At 43.1% G+C, this 20339-nt stretch overlaps 1 protein-coding gene across 8 annotated transcripts in view; it reads left to right on the top strand.

Annotated features, from left to right (window-relative positions):
- Positions 1-20339, top strand: part of FMNL2 (formin like 2) — a 314347-nt gene that overhangs the window by 208146 nt on the left and 85862 nt on the right. For all 8 annotated transcript variants that reach the window (XM_070422990.1, XM_070422995.1, XM_070422987.1 and 5 more), the window contains exons 3-4: positions 4353-4433; positions 9362-9438. In XM_070422990.1, coding sequence (XP_070279091.1) covers positions 4353-4433; positions 9362-9438 — 158 coding nt within the window. The remainder of the gene's footprint in view (positions 1-4352; positions 4434-9361; positions 9439-20339) is intronic.

The following is a 20339-nucleotide window of genomic DNA, read 5'->3' as shown; positions in this document are numbered from 1 at the left end:
GATGGAAAAGATTTGGTGGGGCAGATGCTGGATTTGTAGCTCAAACTGTAGTTCCTTTGAGATTATAGAAACAACCTTAAGTTTCAGGAAAATGATTGGGGCTTTGTATTCTTCTGCCGTACAGTTTTATTTGAAACCCTGGATGCAGGCCGAGTTTTTGAGAAGGAGCTGTGATATAGACTTACTGTATTTTAAGACATCAGGCTTCTTTATTTTATCTTTCTTGGAAATAAATTAATAAGTTTCTCAAACAAGTAAAAAATGTGCCTAAAACACAACAGCAAATGCTAATAAACACAGTTGAAAAAAGTATGAGTGTATTAAATGTAGACCTTGTCCATAATTTCAGGGGAATAATTATCTAATCTAATAAAAGAGAAACATGCAAATTGACCATAACTTCGCTATGCTCACAAGCCACGCCCACCAGCCAATCAGAGCGACTATATGCAAAATAACCCAACCAAGATGGCGGCTGGCAGCCACGGAGCTGGAGCAAGCAGGAGGCTTGGTTGCCCTGGCAATGGAGGAAGCCAAGCTTCCTGCCTGCCCTGGCCAGCTGTGGCCTCCGCTAAAGGCAACAAAGTTTCAATTATAGAAGATAAATAAATCCCAGATACCTGCTTCCAGCCAGCCTCCACTGGGAGCTTGGGTGGCTGGGGGCCGGGGCCAGCCTGAAAACAGCCATCATCCCCTCACCCAGGCTGGCCACACCCTCATGGGGTGAGGGTCCCTGCTGGGGGTCTTGGCCAGCCTGAAAACAGCCATCAGCCCCTCACCAAGGCTGTCCAGACACCCCAGGGGAGACCCCCACCCTGAAGGGGCTGTGGCCAACTGCAAACAGCCATCAGCCACTCACCCAGGCTGGCCAGGCACCCCAGCAGGACCCCGCCTCCCTGAAGGGGGTGTAGCCAACCTGAAAATGGCCCTCAGCCCCTCACGCAGGCTGGCCAGGCATCCCAGCGGGACCCCTACCCTGGTCTGGGACACCCTTCAGGGCAAACCAGCCAGCCCCCACCCATGCACCAGGCATATAATAAAAGGGTAATAATATGCAAATTGACCCTAATAGCAGAATGACTGGGAATGACTGGTCATTATGACACACACTGACCACCAGGGGGCAGACACTCAATGCAGGAGCTGCCCCCTGGTGGTTAGTGCGCTCCCATACGGGGAGCTCTGCTCAGCCACAAGCCAGGCTGACGACTGCCAGCACAGCAGTGATGGTGGGAACCTCTCCTGCCTCCTCAGCAGCGCTAAGGATGTCTGACTGCAGCTTAGGCCTGGTCCCTGCTGGCAAGTGGACATCCCCTGAAGGCTTCCGGGCTGCCAGAGGGATGTCTAACTGCCAGCTTAGGCCAGATCACCCAGGGAGCGGGCCTAAGCCAGCAGGTGGACATCCCCTGAGGGGTCCCAGACTGTGAGAGGGCACCGGCTGGGCTGAGAGACCCCCCCCTGAGTGCACAAATTTTTGTGCACTGGGCCTCTAGTAAGGAAATATTTGCAGGACCAATAAAAGTGTATACAGGGGTGGGCAAAAGTAGGTTTATAGTTATAATGCCAATAAATACAATAATTAATAAGTAATAATACAAGAGTAAGCAGTTTCACCTACTCACAGCTGTAAACCTATTTTTGCTTACCCCTGGATTTGAGAAAGCCTTTCTGGGTCACCCCAATCTTAAAGAGGAAGTGGAGAAAGATGCCCTTACTGATTATCAAAAATGGGATTCACAAACTGAGTGAATGCCAATGTTTTATGTGCTACTTAACCTTATTTATTTATTTTTAATCCTCACCTGAGTATATGGAGAGAGAGCGAGAACGAAAGAGAGAGTGAGAGAGAGAGAGATATGAAAGAGAACCATCCATTGGTTGCCTTCCATACATGCCCAACTGGGGATTGAACCCGAAACCTGGGTATGTGCCCTAATCAAACCCACAACCTTTGGGCGTATGGGATGATGCTCCAACCGGCTGAGCCACTTGGCCAGGGCAACCAGATTTTACTTTTAAAGGAATACATATGGCTCTTCTGGTATGGGGACTTCGCCTAAAAGAACATAAATTAGAAAACTGTCAGCAATTGTCCACAGATTCATATTTCAAGTCCTCAAGCAGATGCTGCATTAGCCAGAGTTAGAATTCCCTGAGGTTATGTTAGGGGCCTTCTATTTGGAAGTAATTGGTTGCTATAGCAGAAGGGAACACAGCTTTGCATTGTCATAGGATTTTTAACAATTTGAATGATTGGATTGTTAAAAAGCATAAGTTTTATTATATCCTACTATATCTCTGGCATCAGCTGTGGTTACACGCAAGGTTGGAAATAGTAACTAGTTATCTGTCAGTCAACTTTTCAGATCAGAGCTTTTTGTGATTTTTTAGCCTTCAGCTGGGCTGCTGCTGAAACCCCAGGGCGGTTGGATTCCCTCTGATTCCTTACCTAAGTGATGGTGGTTTTAAATTAATAAAAAGGACTATACAGACCCATGATGACACTCGAGATGTTTCTCCTGGTAGAAAATTTGGGGGAACAATTAGGAACAGTATGCTGGTCTTTTTATGTTAACAGCTTTGCTGCGATATAGTTGGTATACTATAACGTTCACCCTGATCATTTTTTAAGTAGAGGGGAAATATTGATAGATGTCTCACTATAAGCTACTTTCTTCTATTTTAAAGCATAATTAAAAGTATATACTTTCACTAGTAAGATTACCTTTTTGGTAATAGTAAGATGATCTTTAGCATTTCTGAATCTTAAGCGAGCAAGACTTGAGTGAACTGGGAAGAGTATTGTGGTGCCCTGTGTTGGAGACATAGAATTCTCCTGGGTTACACAAATGCTTAAACATGCTGGCCAGTGTCAGTGTTGGGAAATACTAAAACATTCCATTGAGGTGTAAGCAATAATCAGGTTTAAAATAATTACTAGGAAAAACATCTTTTGGGGTATAGGTAGGGTAGAACCTGGTAAGAATTGTCCTGCTTTCATGATGAATCTTTTTTTTTTTCTGTTTAGAGCTGATACACTATTTAAACTTTTTTGTGTGTGTGTCGAGTATAGCATATGTACAGAAGAGGTTGTGAAACCCAAGAACAGCATAACAAGTAGGATGAAGCCAAGCACCCATGTACTACTTCGGTCAGGAAATAGAACATTGCTAACCTCTCAAGGAATACTTCATATTTCCCTTCCCCCACCTCAGTCTTCCAGCTAGTCATCTACCTCTCTCTCCCTCCTTCCCTCCCTCTCTCTCTCCCTCCCTCTCTCTCTCTTAAACACACACACACACACACACGCACATAAATAAAACCATTAAAGATTATTTAATTTTGCCTGTTTTGTGTAAATCTGTAGTAAATGAAATCACGTGTTCTTTTTGTCTTAACATCAGCTTTATAGGACCCATCTATGTAGGAGCATGCAATGCATGCTGTGTAGTTTATACATTTTCATTGTGATAGTTGGTTGAATGAACATAGTATAGGTATTTATCCATCCATTTTATAGTTTGTGGGCATTTGGGTTCTACCCAGTTTATTACTACTGCTTATTATGCTACTTTGGACTTTATAGTCTATAAAATCCAATATGCATGGGCATGAGTTCCTCGAAGTGTAGTCCCTCCATCCACAGCATCAGCATAAAACTTGTTAGAATGCAGATTCCGGGGCCCCACATCAGGTCTATATTCAAATAGCGTGTATATATACTAGTAAAATATGCTTATTTCAATGATTGTGGTTTTGCTTAAACTATTTTTGGGTCTTCTAGTTTAGGCTGCCTTAGGAGCCCATTAGCGATCACACCCAGGGGTATACATACACGCAAATACACGCTCACTCCAGCCTCTTAGGAATAGACTCTTTACTCATTTTTGAAACAGAGAAGTTTTATCGAGTTTGAGTCAAATTTTTGTTGTTTTTTCCCCCCAAAGAATTAATATTCAAAAAAGATTTGCTAACATTAAAGATTTCAAAAGAATATGCAGTAGACTGAGGACCTGCTAGAAGAGGATGTGGTTACAGGTTGGGCAAAACATTATTCCTGGAATGAGAGCTGCAGAGAAAGCAGGAGAGACTAGAGGAGGGTATATGGCTTCAGATCCATTTGCCCCACTGACAGCTGTGTTACCTTCGGGAAGGGCCGGGTTGCTCTAAGCTTCCGTTTTCTCCTTTGCAGAGAGGACAACATCATTAGGATATAGTGATGATTTGCAGGGCCACATCCTATCTGTGGGTGCCTTTCAGCCTTGGATCAGCATCTGAATCTGTTGGAACATGGCTGGTTGTCATGCCTTCATACATGCGATATTTTTACTTTATTTTTGTGCTTCCTGCAGGAACGGTTCCAGGTGAAGAACCCTCCCCACACATATATTCAGAAGCTCAAAGGCTATCTGGATCCAGCTGTAACCAGGAAGGTAAGAGGGATTTATTTCCACTCTTTGTTACTGCTTCCCCATGAGCAAGCAGAGTCCTCTGCACTGGGGAGACCTTCCTTCCTCTGCTCTGTAGCCCGTGCCAGGGCCTCCAGGAAAACAGTCTAGAGACGAACATGAATAAGACAAAGGGAGAAGCTGTCCTTCTCACTTGAGGGTGTGTTTAAGAGTGCCTTCCTGAGAAGGGAGGCCCTTCCCTCTAATGGCCATTGAGGCACTGCCATGTGCAATTACACAGGCGGCGAGTGCGGTGCAGAGGTGTGGGAGCCCCAGGAAAGCAGGCCCAGCAGCGGCCGACTTGTCTTTCATGTCTGGGTGCATGTCCAGAGACCTTGAAAAATCACTGGGCTTTGTCATCCCAGCTGTGCTCTCACATCCTGTGTTGATGCTTTTAGCAGCTTCCCCGCCCCAGCCCTGCCCCTGGCCCCAAGAAGGTGAGGAGAGAATAAGCTGACTCCATTCTCGACAGACGCTCCCCTTTTACAAACAAGCCCTGCTTTGTGCAGCCACACAATTGGTTTATACTGATGCCTCGTGGTCAGACATGCAGCCTGGCACAGCCCTGTGGGCCTGGGGCGGGCCTGGGATGTCTCGGGGCAGAGCTGTCCCTGCTAAGATGGGTAAAGGGCTCTTCTGCAGCGAGCGCTTGTTTTCCGGTTGACCTACCGCAACTCCTGCTTTCAAGGCTGCGAGGAAAATAACTGGAGCTGAATCCCCTCTGTTGTTTCTGCGTGTGACCCATGAGAGAAGAAAGGCACACTTTTCTCAGTTAGCCACTGTTTCCAGGGCTCTTGGCTGTTGTATTTTAAAAAAATAAAGAAAAAACGTCCTTTTTCTTTATTTTTTTGCTTTCACTCACCGCCCACCACCCCCTTTCAAAAAAAAAAAAAAAAAGCTAAGCAAAGGAAAACAGCTATTATTTCCTTTGGAAGTTCATGGTTAACATGCAGGCAAGCGGAAATCACATCTCGACATGATGATGAAATGGATGTAGACCTGTGCTGTCGGCTAGACGCCATATGGACTTCAATGACACAGCCTCGTCTTCTGAGAATGTACCTGTCAAAGTCTCATAGCCGCCCCCCCCCCCCCCCCCCGCCCTCCCAAATATGGCGCACACATGTTTGTTTTTCTGAAGAGCTTCTGTCAGGCTCCCTCAATGAGACAGCTGCTTAATTCTTTGTTTCATTCTTGTTCGTCTCCTCCCCCAAGGACGGAGCAGCCTCAGCCATCAGATTAGAGGGGGCTCAGTGAAGGCACACCCATACGCACAGAACACAAGCAGAAGGCCCCAGGTGGTTTTCTGGGCCATTTCTCTGCACAGGGGCAGCAAGCTTCCCCTTTAGAAACATTTCCGGGTATCCCCAGGCTTACACACCTTCAGGCTGGATGCTCAGGCGTTAGGCACACTCCCCCTGAGCTGAGCATTGCAGAAATGCCGACGTCTGTCCGCAAGGCTGAGCGCTTCCCTCACACAGAGTATGTCCCATCCCCAAACAATTATCGCAACATTTGTCAGATTCTGAAAAGAAAGGAGAAAATACGTGAACTCCCAGAGAGCTTCATAGACTCCAGCCCCAAACCCCACAGGGAGGAAGGTGCTGGGAGGGGAGAGGGGGTTCCTCCTGGCATATCCCAGTTCTCCTTTGGAACAATTACTTCTGGGTTGAGGCAACGAAATAAGACAAAAAATATTAATAACTAATAAGCTGCTCAGAAAGTGTTTTACTCCCTCACAAATAATGCTAAAGAGGCCCAGGACAATCGATGCCTGTTTGGCCGACCTCAGTCTCTGACCCGGGCCCTGTGTGTCCACCTGAATGGCCTTGTTTGGTCTGTGCCTCATCTTTCACCATCAGTCATTGGGGGCAGAAAAAAAAATAAAATGGATGTTGGATCCACCATCCCTGCTGCTCCGATTTCTGTCGGGAGCTGGCAGGAGGAAACGATCTGTTCCACTCAACGTAATTGTCATGCTTACAGCCTGGAGAAAAGGAGATTTTGTTTGGAATAAGGCATGGCTTGCAGTTAAAATGTGTTTAAAGTTCTCAGTTGTAATATGGGAGGGGGAAACAAAAAGATTTCAAATCAGGGCCAGATAGGCCCAGCAGTCTTCCCTTAACTGCATTTGGAGTCCTCGGGTACTTCGTTCATTAAGCTTTTGTTCATCTGGAACACAAGGTACTCCATGTGCTGTCTTCTGAAAAAAATTCTGAAATATATTCTACTTAGATTTTCTTCTAAATAGTTTTAAACCCTCCAGGGCAGGAAAGGAAGAGCCTAAATTAAATATCTCTGGGATCAGAACTCTCCAAACCAGCCTCCTCATTTCATACCAGCCAGTGCTTAGTCCACGCTTTGGAGGTGGGAGGGGTTGCTCGCGTCTGACATGGGAGAGGCCACAGACCAGGAAGAAGGGAATCTGGTCCTCTGTAATGGTGAAATCTGTTGTCTCTGTCTCCAGGGCTCAGCTGCCTCCGTGGGCCCATCCCCACGCTGTACCTTATTCTTAGGGAGAGGCCGAGTCAGGGGTGAAGACTATGAGTGATGGTACCCTGCTCCTTTTAGCTGGTCCCCACGGGCACACGATTTCTCTTTTAAAGCATTCTGCATCCATTGTAGAAGTGCAGAGTGTTTGCACTCACTGTTTATGTGTTTAGTGAAGTGGGTGCCAAGTGTCTCTGTAGTCTAGAAGTCAGCTAAAAATCAAACAGTTCCCGAGAGAGTACAGTAGAAGGGCAAAGTCAATTTAGTTTCACCTCAGCTATTATGTAGTTGCCAAAGTGTAGTGCCTACCGTAGTAAATAGCGAGTAAATGCTATCTGCTATTGTCCTTCCCATTATCTGATAGTGTTGTTTTGATATATGCCACTTAGTCCTTCAGCAGGTTTTCTTTTATACTCCATTATGTCCTCCTTGCTTCGCTGGCTGCCCTTGTGGCTGACGATGCCTGGAAGAGATGACCTTGACCCAAGGAAGCATGAGGCAGAGTTGGCCGGCAGAGGCCTCAGGAAACCAGTCAGAACTGTACCAGATGCATAGCCAGGAACACAGCGTTGTCTTCTGAAGGCCACAGGTGTAGGTAGCCCAAGACTTGTGACTCTGACATAGGGATGGCCCCTCGGGAGCAGCCAGCACACCTGGAAATGGTGCCCTCAGCTGCGTGGCCATACGTAGACCCCCTCATCAGCAGCCCTCAGTGCTGGAGAGCTCTGCAGGAAGCAGTCGGATGCCCCTCCAAACTGTAGATGCTGCTGCCATTTCTTAGGCCTTTCTTGATAAAAGAGGAGAGTGTCTTTCTTTCTTCATTGCATCCAGGATGCTTTTATTTCATATATCCTACTGTACCTACATTCTAAAAACCCGAGAAAGTCTTTGGGGTGCTTTAGGAATGGCAACCAGGGGGAATCTGGGAGACTTTGCTTCCTTAGTGCCCTGATGAGAAACAGTTGGAGAAGCAAAGGGCCTTCAGAAGAGAAGAGAATGACAGGAGCCGCCCATACTGAGTAGGGTTCTGGGTCTTCACTGGGGCACCGGTTCCACCTGTCGCGTGGCCTGGCTCTCCCAACCCCCATCCTCCTGTCCAGACTTTCTCCTTTCCTTCCTGTCCTTGCACACCTTTGCCTTTGGAGCCGGATACCCCTATGTACCCTGCAATGATGGCAGTAGACAAGGCTTTCTAATGTCCTCAAAGCCTTTTCCCGAGAACAGTGTAACATGACGGCGGTTTGGACCTACAGGACGGAAAGCAGAGGAGTCTTCTTAGAAGGCTTGGCACATCAAATGCCCTTCCAGAGTGGCCCAAGACTTTAGTCATTGCAAATAAGTGCTTCTGTAGGAAATGGTGTCCCAAAGAACTGCTGTGCTGTGCAACCCAATGAATCCTTGGAGGTTATATAGTGTTGAGAGGATAGAGAGGTAAGCACATTAACTATCAGAGAAGGATTCATTGAAGAAGAAAGTCATGAGGGAGTTCTGGAAGGATCGTTGGGGTTCTAGAGGCATAGGAATGGGGAAGGACATTCCAAATGTAGAAGGGAGGTGCTTCAGAACAGGGACCTTCCACGTGGGGGCTCGTGGGCAGAGACAACTATGAATGTTAATTTTTGGAAATGTTAGGTCATGCAGAAAGGAGTTAACATAGCAAGCCTGAGACTGCTACCTTAGAAATACCTGCTTGCAAGATTGGCTCCTGGATGTCAACTGGGAACTTGAATTTTGGGAGAGTTCCCACCATTCCCTGATCGGAATACTCCCGATGCCCAACTTGTTTAAGCCAACAATACGGTTTATGCCGAATGCCTCTTTTCCTTCTGGGAGGCTGGACTTAGGTATGTGCTAGGCAGAGAGTGCCCAAGTGACCCACCCTCTGATGAAAACCCTGGGCACCGAGTCTCTAATGAGCTTCCCTGGTCGACAGCATTTCACGAATACTGTCACTTGTGACTCCTTTGGGAGAAGACTCTTGGAAGCTTATATCTGGTTTCCTCCAGACTTCACCCCAGGTATCATTTTCTTTTGCTGATTGTGCATGGTATCTTCCTGGTCTAATAAATCCTAGTCATAAGGACAACTGTATGCTGAGTCCTATGGACTCATTGAAACTGGGATGATCTTAGGGACCCCAACACATAAATATATTGGTGACTATTGTATTGCGGGGTAGGGGAAAATAATATACTTACTTAATGACACTTAGTACATGAAAATAAGTAATTTTTCCCAATCCTTTTGCATCAGCTGATTTTCATGATGAGAAAAATGTGTGTGCTTTGCAAAAAGAAATGTGAGAAAAGCCCACTTCAGAAGCAGAGCTATTTTCATATTGTGTTAAACTTATTACAAGTAAGCTACAGTTTTAGCAGTTGCTAAAATATGTTTTGTGAGAATATGTGTTTCTTGAATTATAGAAATTCAGACGGCGTGTTCAAGAATCCACACAAGTGCTGAGAGAACTGGAAATTTCTTTAAGAACCAACCATATTGGGTAAGTGTGCCCATTTAACATTTTAGCTCCAAGGCTCTTTTGGACACTTTACAAAGTGACTGTGTCATACCTGAAGAGTTAAGCTTCCTTACTGTTCATTATAAGCTAGGAGACAGAGGTTTAGGTGGGTGGAACCTGTATTGGTACTTGAGTTTCTCACAGTACAAGAATCAGTAGGAGCTGGACAGACAGTCCTTGATTTGGGATATTTATAACCGTTATAAAATTCTTTGCTTGGATGTAGTAGTAAGTGCTTGGTCTCTTGTGTGTATTATAATTCTTTGGCAAATTAGGAACCCCCAACATGTAATGCAGACAGATTCTGGAAGATCTCCGAACCTTCATGGGCGTTCTCCGAGCTGGTTGTTTGAAATTGCTCCATTCTCCTTTCCTCACTTCCCATCTTTCTGGCCAGAAAGGGACAGAAGCTGGAGTGGTGTCACCTGTTACACTTCATTGTACACAGATACTTGGTTCTGAGTCTCTTCTTCCTACACCTCAAATTCTCAAATTTTTAGGACCAGGAAGTGTAAATCCACTCTAGAAAATAAAGTTTGAGGGATCTCGGCGCTAAGCATTTCTGAGTTTTCATGCAACAACATGGTTGCTTTGCCTCAAGCAAGTGCAACTTCATGGCATTCTCACATATTCCTGGTGGCATAATTCTAGAGTACCTTAAAATAAGATGATTTATCTGCAAGGCATATCCTATTTTATAGCCTGAGTTCTTCCTAAAATTTTTGTTTCGTTTCCAGCAAGTTATTTAAACCTCTAGGCTTTAAATAGTTGAGTTTTACAATAAGAAAATCTTTTAGGATTTTTCCCTTTGGCATTCTTTGCAGGTCTTTTGGAAATGAGGTTTTTACATATATATTATTTTATAGTTTTACACAGAGTATTCTGTAAATTAATATATTACATAAGTAACAGCTTACTTCTACTTTAGACTATGTTTGCTGTAAGCCATTCAAGTGGTTAATTTTCACAGTTATTTCAGAATAAGCTTTTGTTGTTGTTAATCCTCACCCAATGATATTTTTCCATTGATTTTTTTTTTTTAGAGAGAGTGGAAGGGAGGGGGAGAGACAGAGAGAGAAACATCTATGTGAGAGAGACACATCTATTGGTTGCCTCCTGCACACGGGTCAAGCCTACAACTGAGGTATGTACCCTTACCAGAACCCTTCAGTCCCTGGTCCAAAGCTCTATCCACTTAGCCAAACTGGCTAGGGCAAAATAAGCTTTTTTAAATGGCAGAAATGCAGGGTTAAAATGTTCATTTCTTTTTTTTTTTTTTTTTTAAATTTTTATTTTTCGCTAAATGTTCATTTCTTAAAAGATAACTCTGCATGTTGTTTCCTTGAAAATGAAATATTCAAAAAATGAACCAATTCTAACCTAAAGTTGAAAATCACCTTCATCCCAGAAAATGGGCTATAGAGCAGTGGATCATAGAATCATGATTTAGAACTGGAAGAGAAATTAAGGATTACCTAGTTCCTCATTTTACAGATTAGAAGTTTTAAGGACCAGAGAAGGTGAGTGACTCCCACAAAATCTACAGCTGTAGAGCCAGGTGCTTTGGTTCAAAATGCTGTGTTCTTTTTCTTATGTTGCCTAATCTGGCAGCCCTTTCCTTGAAAGGAAATAGGATAATCAGGACTCTGGGATCAAAGCAATGAGGCTTGTCTATTGGGGGTGAAAGTGGTGGTAAGTTAATATAGTTGGGCATCCAAGCTTAGGAAATTTACATACTTTCCAATATTTGTGGATCAGGAGCTAGATTCCATTTGGTAAGGTCCAACCCTATACTGTTGGCACCACTTCTTGACTGAATGATCTGCAGCCAGGATGTCTACAAATTGTCAAAAAGCATTTCTTCGGGCATTGCTGGAATAATGTGAAATTGACCATCAAGTACCAAAGCAAGATGATCATTTCCAATACAAAGTTGGCTGAATAGTAGAGCCCTGGTTGGGTTGAAGCCAGTGCAAATCTGCAAGCAATTGGAATGGTTTGTTGTTTAGGATGCTGTGGGGGTGTTGAAAGATTCTTACATTTCTTTCATCTTCTCCAGCTGAAGTTTTTTATGTTTATCACCTATCTGAGGCACTCTGAAAGCTTTGGCTTTAGCAGCAGAAAAATGCATGGAGGTGCATTGTCTGTCTGTATGCAACCGATTACTGGCATAACCTTATACGGATGAAACCACACACCAGGATTTTGACCTGTCTTGCCTGACCTGAAAACCCAAGCCTGAACTGACTCTTCACTATGGAAACGAAGCAGCTTGAATTCATTTGGCTGGAAAATTTTCTGAAAAAGTTACTCAGTAATGTGAAAGCAATCAATCAATACAATGAGGAATTCTTGGAATACAAAATGCTAAATAAGGGATCCATAGATTTTATTGTACTCTTTAAGGTACCATAATAGAAAGGTAATTGGGTGCCTATTTGACTTATGAAAAGAAATATGTTAGTTCAGATTTTTGCTATTTGTTACTTGATCTTAGGTAAGTTATATAAACTCTCTTTACTTACCATCTGATAACTTCTTACCTATAAAATGAGGATAATAAAACTCCATAGGCATATTGTGAGGATCAAATGAAATAATTCACAAAATATCGAATATAAAAATGAGCTAATATAGGGTTTAAAACATAGTAATTACTCACTATATAACTGTTGTTTGTTATGCATATTGAAAATCATATTGTATCTAATAATAATTCAACAATATTATGTAATATGTCCCCAAGGAGTTCCATGCAGGGAATGTTGCCTTCCTTGTTTAAAACGACCCTGACACCTAGGAGATTGTTGCTTACCAGAAATTAAGAGGAAGAATTACATTTAAAATATATTGTCTTAAAAAAAATTATTCTTGGCACATACTTGCATTTCAAGGTTAAAGGCTAGGGCTTTGCTGAGATAACAGTCCAAGCTATAGCTTTGCCAAGCAAAGGGTTTGTTCTGAGTTTTGATGTTAACCTAAAACTCTACAAATGGAGTAATCTTCTGAGAAAGAAAATTAATTTTCTTTGAGCCAAATTGAAGTAAGAATTGGACTAGAAATAATCGCATTCACTTACTCTTAAGAGTTATAATAATAGAGAAGAATTGGATTATGACTTATCCCAGCTCTTGAAACGACTTGGAATACCCTTGAAAGGAGCCACAAATATTAGAACACAGTGGCCGGGCAGTGTGAGGAGGCATATGTTGTGATGTTTTGGATGTCAGGGTGATAAGATTCAAGTGGCCGCAGTAGTGGTGAGCTGGATAGATTTACGGGCTGTATTCCATGGAACTGAGATGTAGGCTATCTCTTCTTGCAGGTAATTCATTTTAGTAAAACTCCCTATTATGATAGCAAATTAATTCTCATCCTGAGTGCAGTCACAGAAATTCTGAAAGATGCTCAGTTCACTTTATCTCATTGGGGGAGTTGAGAGAATGAGGTTGTGAGAGGAATGTCCTAGTGGGCAGGTTTGTAGAAAGGGGGCGGGAAGTGAGGAAGTGCTCAGTGACATCCTCCCTCCTGGACTTTCAGCTTTTTTTGTGAAGAAGCAGTGTGGGCTGGGCCAGGCCAAAAGAGCTGGTTCTAAGAGGTATAAAACACCTATGGGGTGTGTGTGCATCAAGCCAGCCTATGATTAATTCATTCTTAGATGGTGCTTTTTGGAAATTTTCAAGATCATAGTCATTTGGTCATGTATTAAGCATTGTATTAGGCACATTAAATGTATTATTTATTTCTTACAAAATCTTTTTATTGTTGCCTTTTACCTCTGAACCTTCATTTTACAGATGAGAAAGCTGAGTGAGCTATTAAGTATCTTGCTCAAGTCCACACAACTTAGAAGCACTGAGGTTCGAACCTAGATATGTCCAAAGCCTGTCATAAAGCCAACAGTTCTCAATTTCTTTTTAATTTTAGGACTTCTTACTCTCTTAAATTATTTTTGTGGGTTTTATCTATTAAATGTTCTCCATATTGGAAATTTAAACGGATACATTTTAAATATGCTTCTTTAATAAAATTTAATATTTATTAAATATTTAATAACTGTAAATATATAAATATAAAATAAGAAACATAATATAGCACAAATAACATATTTCATAAAAACTATTTTCCAAAGCAAAAAAAAAAATTGGTGACAGGAGTGGCTCTAATTTACATTTAACATCTCTTTAATGGTTCGTTAGTAGAAGGCAGCTGCATTCTCATATCTTTGCATTCAGTTTGTTGTGCTATGTTGCTTTGGTTGATGTATATGAAGAAAACCTGGCCTTACACAGAGACTCACCTGGCACCATATGTAGCTATTACAGTATTATTGACTGTAGTCACTATGCTATACTTTATACCCCTGTGACTGTTTTGTAACTACCAATCTGTACTTTTCAATCCCTTCACCTTATTCACCAAACCTCCCAGCCCCCTTCCCCTCTGGCAACCATCAATCTGTTTTCTGAGTCTATGAGTCTGTTTCTGTTTTGTTTGTCCACTTATGTTGTTCTTTGGATTCCACATATAAGTGAAATCTTTCTCTGACTGACTTATTTCACCCGTAATACCCTCTGGGTTCATCCATGCAGTCACAAATGATAAGATTTCATTCTTCTTTTGTGGCTGAATAATATTCCATTGTATATCTAGACCACAGCTTTTTTTTTAATCAATTTGTCTACTGATGGGCACTTGGGTTGCTTTCACACCTTGGCTATTGTAAATTATGCTGCATTAACCATAGGGGTACATATATTTATTTGAATTAATGTTCTGGGTTTCTTTGGATTTATACCCAGAAGTGGAATTGCTGGGTCATAAGGTAGTTCCATTTTTAGTTTTTTTGAGGAACCTCCATACTGTTTTCCATAGTGGCTGCACCAATCTGCATTCTCACCAACAGTGCAGCAGGGTTTCCTTTTAGGAGGAGTTTTTATTTTATTTTTTATCTTTATTGTTGGAAGTATTACATATGAGCCCTATTCCCCCACTCCCACCCCCACTGACCTCTTCTAGTCCACCCCATACGAAGAGTTTTTAAATAACTTTTTCTGATAACTGTGGATGTTCTTCTTTGATATTACACCAAAATTCAAGAAATGGCAGTTTCTTAAAGTTACCTGCAATGTGAAATCTGAAACTAAACCAGTGAGTTTTTGTGCTCTGTTGTACTAAAGTCTATTTACTGTCTTGCACTTGAATGCGTCGCTTTACCCATTAGTAATTTTTTAACATCATGAATTGGTTATTTGGAAAATACTGTGTCATTGATCACCTGAACATTGACATGCTTTATTCTGCACTATAAAAACAGCCACACTTGTTAGTAGTCACCGGTCTCACCGGAGTATTCTTGAAGGACTGAGGAGCTGTCAAGCTCATGGTGGTGAATACCAGTGTTCCAAATTTCTAACTTTTTTTGGTTTGAAAGCTCAAATTTTATCATCGACAACAACTACCATCGCTTGGTTTCCTCAACATGACAGGCTCACTTCATCCACTTTTGAGAATATGTCTGCCAAGTGCCCAAGGCGGAATAGCCATCGTCTGTCAGTCATTTTACATTTCATGTAAAAAGGTGGTGGTTGGGTTTGCAACTCAAACACCTGCCCGAGCGCTTTCCCTCAAGACAATAGCGGCACTGGGGTAGGCAGCAGAAGTGCCTTATGCGAGCTTCCCATTTTGCCACACAGAAAACTCAAGATGTATATAGAAGAGGGAAGCTTTAATGTGATCAAAAATTGTTATTGCCTCCCTACAGGCAGCTTTAAGTGAAGCTAACTTGTATCCTCCCAAGGGCATGGGATGAAGAATAAAATAAATAGGTGTATTCTTGAGTGGCAGCAGTTTTATCCACACTTCTTTCTTTTTTAAAATATATTTTTTATTGATTTCAGAGAGGAAGAGAGAGGGAGGAGAGGTAGAAACATCAGTAATGGGAGAGAATAATTGATTGGCTGCTTCCTACATGCCCCACACTGGGGATCGAGCCTGCAACCCGGGCATGTGCCCTGACTGGGAATTGAACTGTGACCTCCAGGTTCATAGTTCGATGCTCAACCAGTGACCCACGTTGGCCGGGCCACCCACATTTCTTTTGTACCATCAGTACAAATGTCAGCACGGTGACAAAAATAACTACTTTCTTAATATTTGTATGAAAACACTTGTAACTCCACAAACTCCTGGGAGGGTCTCAGGGACCCCTACTGGTGTGCGGGCTATACTTTGAGAACCGATTTGTGACACTGTCTCCTAGATTTGGTAGCTAATGATGAATCTGGGTGATGCTAATCTTTCTTTCTCTCTCTCTCTCTCTCTCTCTCTCTCTCTCTCTCTCTCTCTTTTGTGATTTTTTAGCCACTGCAGTTCACCATGCCTGTGGGGAACCTTTTCCTGCCAAGGGCCATTTGGATATTTATAGCATCATTTGCAAGCTATACAAAGTTATCAACTTAAAAATTAGCCTGCTATATTTGGTCAAACATTTAATTGGCTCACCCCTAATGCCTTGGCAGGGCCAGACCAAATGATTTCACGGGCCTTATGTGGCCCACAGGCTGGAGACTAGCAAAGGGAATTCATGCTTTGTCCCTTTATCTTGTGTCTCTAGCTGAGAATAATGAGGTTTAAGATTTGGCGGGGTAGAGAGAAAACAGCAATTCGGAAACGAAGCTTTGACCTGTCGACAATAAAACAGTAGCTACTGGCACCTGCACTTAGATCTCGTCCTTGAAGAAGGTTTTTTCTGAAGCTATTTTTCTTGTCCACGTCTCTTCTGGCTCCTGAGCAGCTGATTGGAAATTTGCCTAATTCACTTTTACAGCATGTGGTAATTACAGTGAATCTGTGAGGTGCTTAGTACGTGATGTGTGCTATCAGAGTCAGATATAATTCTGCTTTCCAAAACCTATCATTACCCAATTTGAAACTGTTTGCCTATTGGTAATATATAAAACAAAATGTGTATAGCATGCACAGAGGTGAAAATGGAAATTGACTACAGGAACTCAACATTTATGCTATTTCATTGCATGATTATATACATAAATCTGCAGAATGGGGCATCCTTTTTTTTAATGTCTTTAGCTTCAAGATACTGCTTGAAAGTTGCCCTTTTTTCATGTTTACCTATTTTCTTTCCATCTTCTTTCATTTCCACAGAAGTTCACTCTTACCTGTGTTTTCTTCTGTTCAGAATATCCCCAGTGTGGAAGGAACAGGGATTGAGAGGACAGGGGAAAAGTAAAGGCTGTTTATAGCCTTTTTCTTTTTCTTTTTCTTTTTTTTCTGAAATGAGTTTACTACCTGATATCATTTGACTAATGGGGTAAGATAATCAACCATGATATACATTTATTTTATTTCCTAAATCACCTAGGGGTGCCTGGGCCAGATCAATGGTCCAGGGAAGATCTAGCAGCTTAGAAAGAGGTTGTCCACATGAAATGAAATCTCTGAGGCAGTACATGGTACCCTCTAGCTCAGTGATGGCGAACCTTTTGAGCTCGGCGTGTCAGCATTTTGAAAAATCCCAACTTAACTCTGGTGCCGTGTCACATATAGAAATTTTTTGATATTTGCAACCATAGTAAAACAAAGATGTATATTTTTGCTATTTATTTTATATATTTAAATGCCATTTAACAAAGAAAAATCAACCAAGAAAATGAGTTCGCGTGTCACGCGTGTCACTTCTGACACGCGTGTCATAGGTTCGCCATCACTGCTCTAGCTGGCTTTTTAGGAACTGAGCAGCTGGCTCCTGCCTTTCAACTTGAAAGTTGTTTTTAAGGCACTTTTGCTCAAAGTCATCAAGTGGGAGTGGGGGTATTGATAAGAACATTGGATTGAAGTAAGGGAAGCTAATTAATAGTCTGTCCTTACATCAGACTATATGCATATTAGCATTTTGAGTCAAGAGAATTGAAGCTCTGGCTGTGCTTGGCTATTTCCTACCTTCTTTCCTTTCTTCCTCTCTCTCTTCCTTCCTTTTTTTAAAATTCATTATCTCTGAGTCATTTGCCTCCTATCCAGTTTGTGGCTGAACGTTTTTTCCATTTTTTTTTTCTTCAAACTGTAAGGGAAAGCTTATTTAAAGTCACAGAGGTAGAAGTGAGCCATCGAAGAAATGGGCTCAGGAAACAAGCTACAAGGGTGAAAGAAGGGCCCTTGGAGCTTAGGAGAAAGAGGGAGGCAAGGAAACCACTGCTGGGGGATGGGGGTGGGAGTGGGGGGACTGCTCCTTTTAGAGAAAGGCACTGGTTTCTTGTCTTGAGGGTATTTATCTGGAGGGTGCAGGGCAGGATCCCAATAGAATATTCATCAACTTTCCAGGTGTGCCCTTTCAGGGTCATGGTCTCCACTGATTGGTTGGTCATTAATCAATGCAGCTGGTCCTATTGTCAGCCCTGGCCTCGCTTGTCTGTTTCGCTGCTTTTCTGGGCCTGGAGCTGAAGCACAACTGAGGCCTAGATGTATGTGATGTGGGTCAGAACCTCACCGTCCTGGAGGGTCTGAGCTGCATGACCAGCAATATGAAAGATCAGGGGGTCTGGGGACATGGTCCTTGTTTTCCCAGCTTTGTCCGACGCTAGGCTTTCTGCCTGGATGGCCTTCTGTACCTACCCCCTCGCCCTTGCTCTGCTCACGTCTGTCTAACCGTGCAGCTGAAGTTTCAAGTGAGATGGCTATGACAATGGTTGAGGCCATAACAGGTCCTCAGAGTGTGCTGGACCAGCTCTACTGTTTTAGAGGCTGTGTCTGGAAAATCAACCAGAAGGACCTATGTATGTGGCTGTTTTTCTCAGCTCCTACACTCGAGTATTCCCCCTGGCCACTGAGGATATGGAGAGCCAAGACTGTCCTGGAAAACCTGGGCCCGTTGGTGACATTTCCTGTACAAAGACGACCCCCGTGCCCAGCTCTGGGGCTCCCTGCTGTGACCCACCCCCGAGGGCCCGTTCAGATGGTGCGGTCAGAGCCCATAGGTCAGACCATCGGAGAGGCCTGAGAGAGGCCGAGGGGTCTGTAGCTAGTCATCCGGTTCTCATAGTGACTTTTAGTCTTTCTTTAGTCTCCCACCAGTTGTAAAAAGAAAAAAATTCTGTTACTATTTCCAAGCTCCTAATTATCAGTGCTTAAAAAATCCACTCTCTCCTGAGGCCAAGTTGTGTAGGGACCAATTAAAATAAATCAGATGAAAATAAGCATCTAGTAGCAGATGCCGTGAGGTTGTGTGTGCAGTGGTTTTGGAATGAAACTTCGGCCCTGACCAGCATCTGGCCCTGTTAGTTTGGGTGAGCTCTCCCATAGCAGAGCCACTTTGTGGGGCCCAGTGGTGGTGTGTTTCCTTGCCAGGGTTGCCATGCCAGGTCTCTTGAAAATTAAATGTTATTTGCTTGCGTGGGGCTATGGTTAAATGCATACATTTTGTGATAATCTGAGGCCAGCATCTTTTTCCCCCACCTTGCTGTTTGTCTCCTGGAACCACCTACAGACATGAGTTTACATCCTGGAGATGGCAGGACATCAAAGGACGAATGGCCCAGCCAGCATGGCTCAGTGATTGAGCATCAACCTATGAACCAGGAGGTCACAGTCAGGGCACATGCCCGGATTGTGGGCTCAGTCCCCAGTAGGGACGTGCAGGAGGCAGCTGATCAATGATTCTCTCTCACCATTGCTGTTTCTATCTCTCTGTCCCTCTCCCTTCCTCTCAAATCAATTAAAAAGAAAACTTTCTTTAAGGAAGAATGAACTGTGAGGATAAAACAAAAACAAAGAAAATACCCTCCAAAAAACAAAAATAAAAAGCAGGCATCCTGAGTTCCAGATTTTTTTTTTCTTCCTTTAAGACAGAGACCTCAAGGGGTTGCTCATCCTTAAGGATACACGGCAGGATTGACCAATCTTCACCAGCTCCCGTGGTAGCTCTCGTGCCCACGCCTGCTGGGCCTCGTGGGCTGGGTGTGCATGAAAGAGGCAGCCATTTTGGAATGTCCTTGGCAGATGTACCTTGTTTCACTTCTGAGATAGTAGCAGATATTATTTGTTGGAGTTTCCAATCTAGTGAAGGCTTAATGGGGTATCCCATGTTTTCTGATGATGGACGCCCTGGGGAACCCTGTAAGGTGGGGTAACAGCTGTTTATCTCCAGGACCTAAGAGTTCTGTTCGACTAGCCTACTTCATCGCTTGGAATGATTATGACAAATAAATAAAAATTTGTAAAAGAAAACCAGTGAACTGCATTCAAACCCACCACTCAAATGCAAGGTGGTCCTATTTTCAAAAGAATTTTTGAAAAACATGGTATTTGTCACGTCTCAACTCTGATGATGGTATGCGGTGTCTGCAACTTCTTGAAAGGTTTTAACATTCGTGGAAAAAGTTAAGCAAATCATCCCTATCGAATTTCCAGAAGCCCATAAACACTGGCCTCTCATTGGCTGGTTGAGCATTTTCTGCAGCTTCGTGTGCCAAGAAAAGAGTTGAATGTGGATTTGGACTCGCGCCTGGATTTCAGTGGTTATGTCGTCATGTCCCCCGTCTGCCTCCCTCCCCGTGCAGTCTTGGCTCCTGTAGCAAGCAGGCTGGGGATCAGTTATGGTGGAAAAAATACATTTAGCAAGTGCCTTTTTTTAGCCAGTTTCTTAGGGGTTATCTTAAGTCTCTTAAGCCATAAAATTCAAAGAAGGCCCACATACGCCTTTGGCCTCCTATTCTTGCACATTGAAATGTTGCGGTTTTCTTAGCGGTTTTTCTGAAAGCTCCTACCTGGTGTGATAGAGTCCAGGCTTCCTTAGTACCGATTTCCTTTCAGGCGATGAATGTTGGCGGTGGAAATACAAAAGTTTTCACCGTGGCCTTTCGTGGCAG

This window comes from Myotis yumanensis, unplaced genomic scaffold (genome assembly GCF_028538775.1).
Source record: "Myotis yumanensis isolate MYYU_CA2020_CCGP unplaced genomic scaffold, mMyoYum1.0.hap1 SCAF_8, whole genome shotgun sequence".
NCBI classification, from domain to species: domain Eukaryota; kingdom Metazoa; phylum Chordata; class Mammalia; order Chiroptera; family Vespertilionidae; genus Myotis; species Myotis yumanensis.
This window is presented reverse-complemented; position numbering and strand designations above follow the sequence as displayed.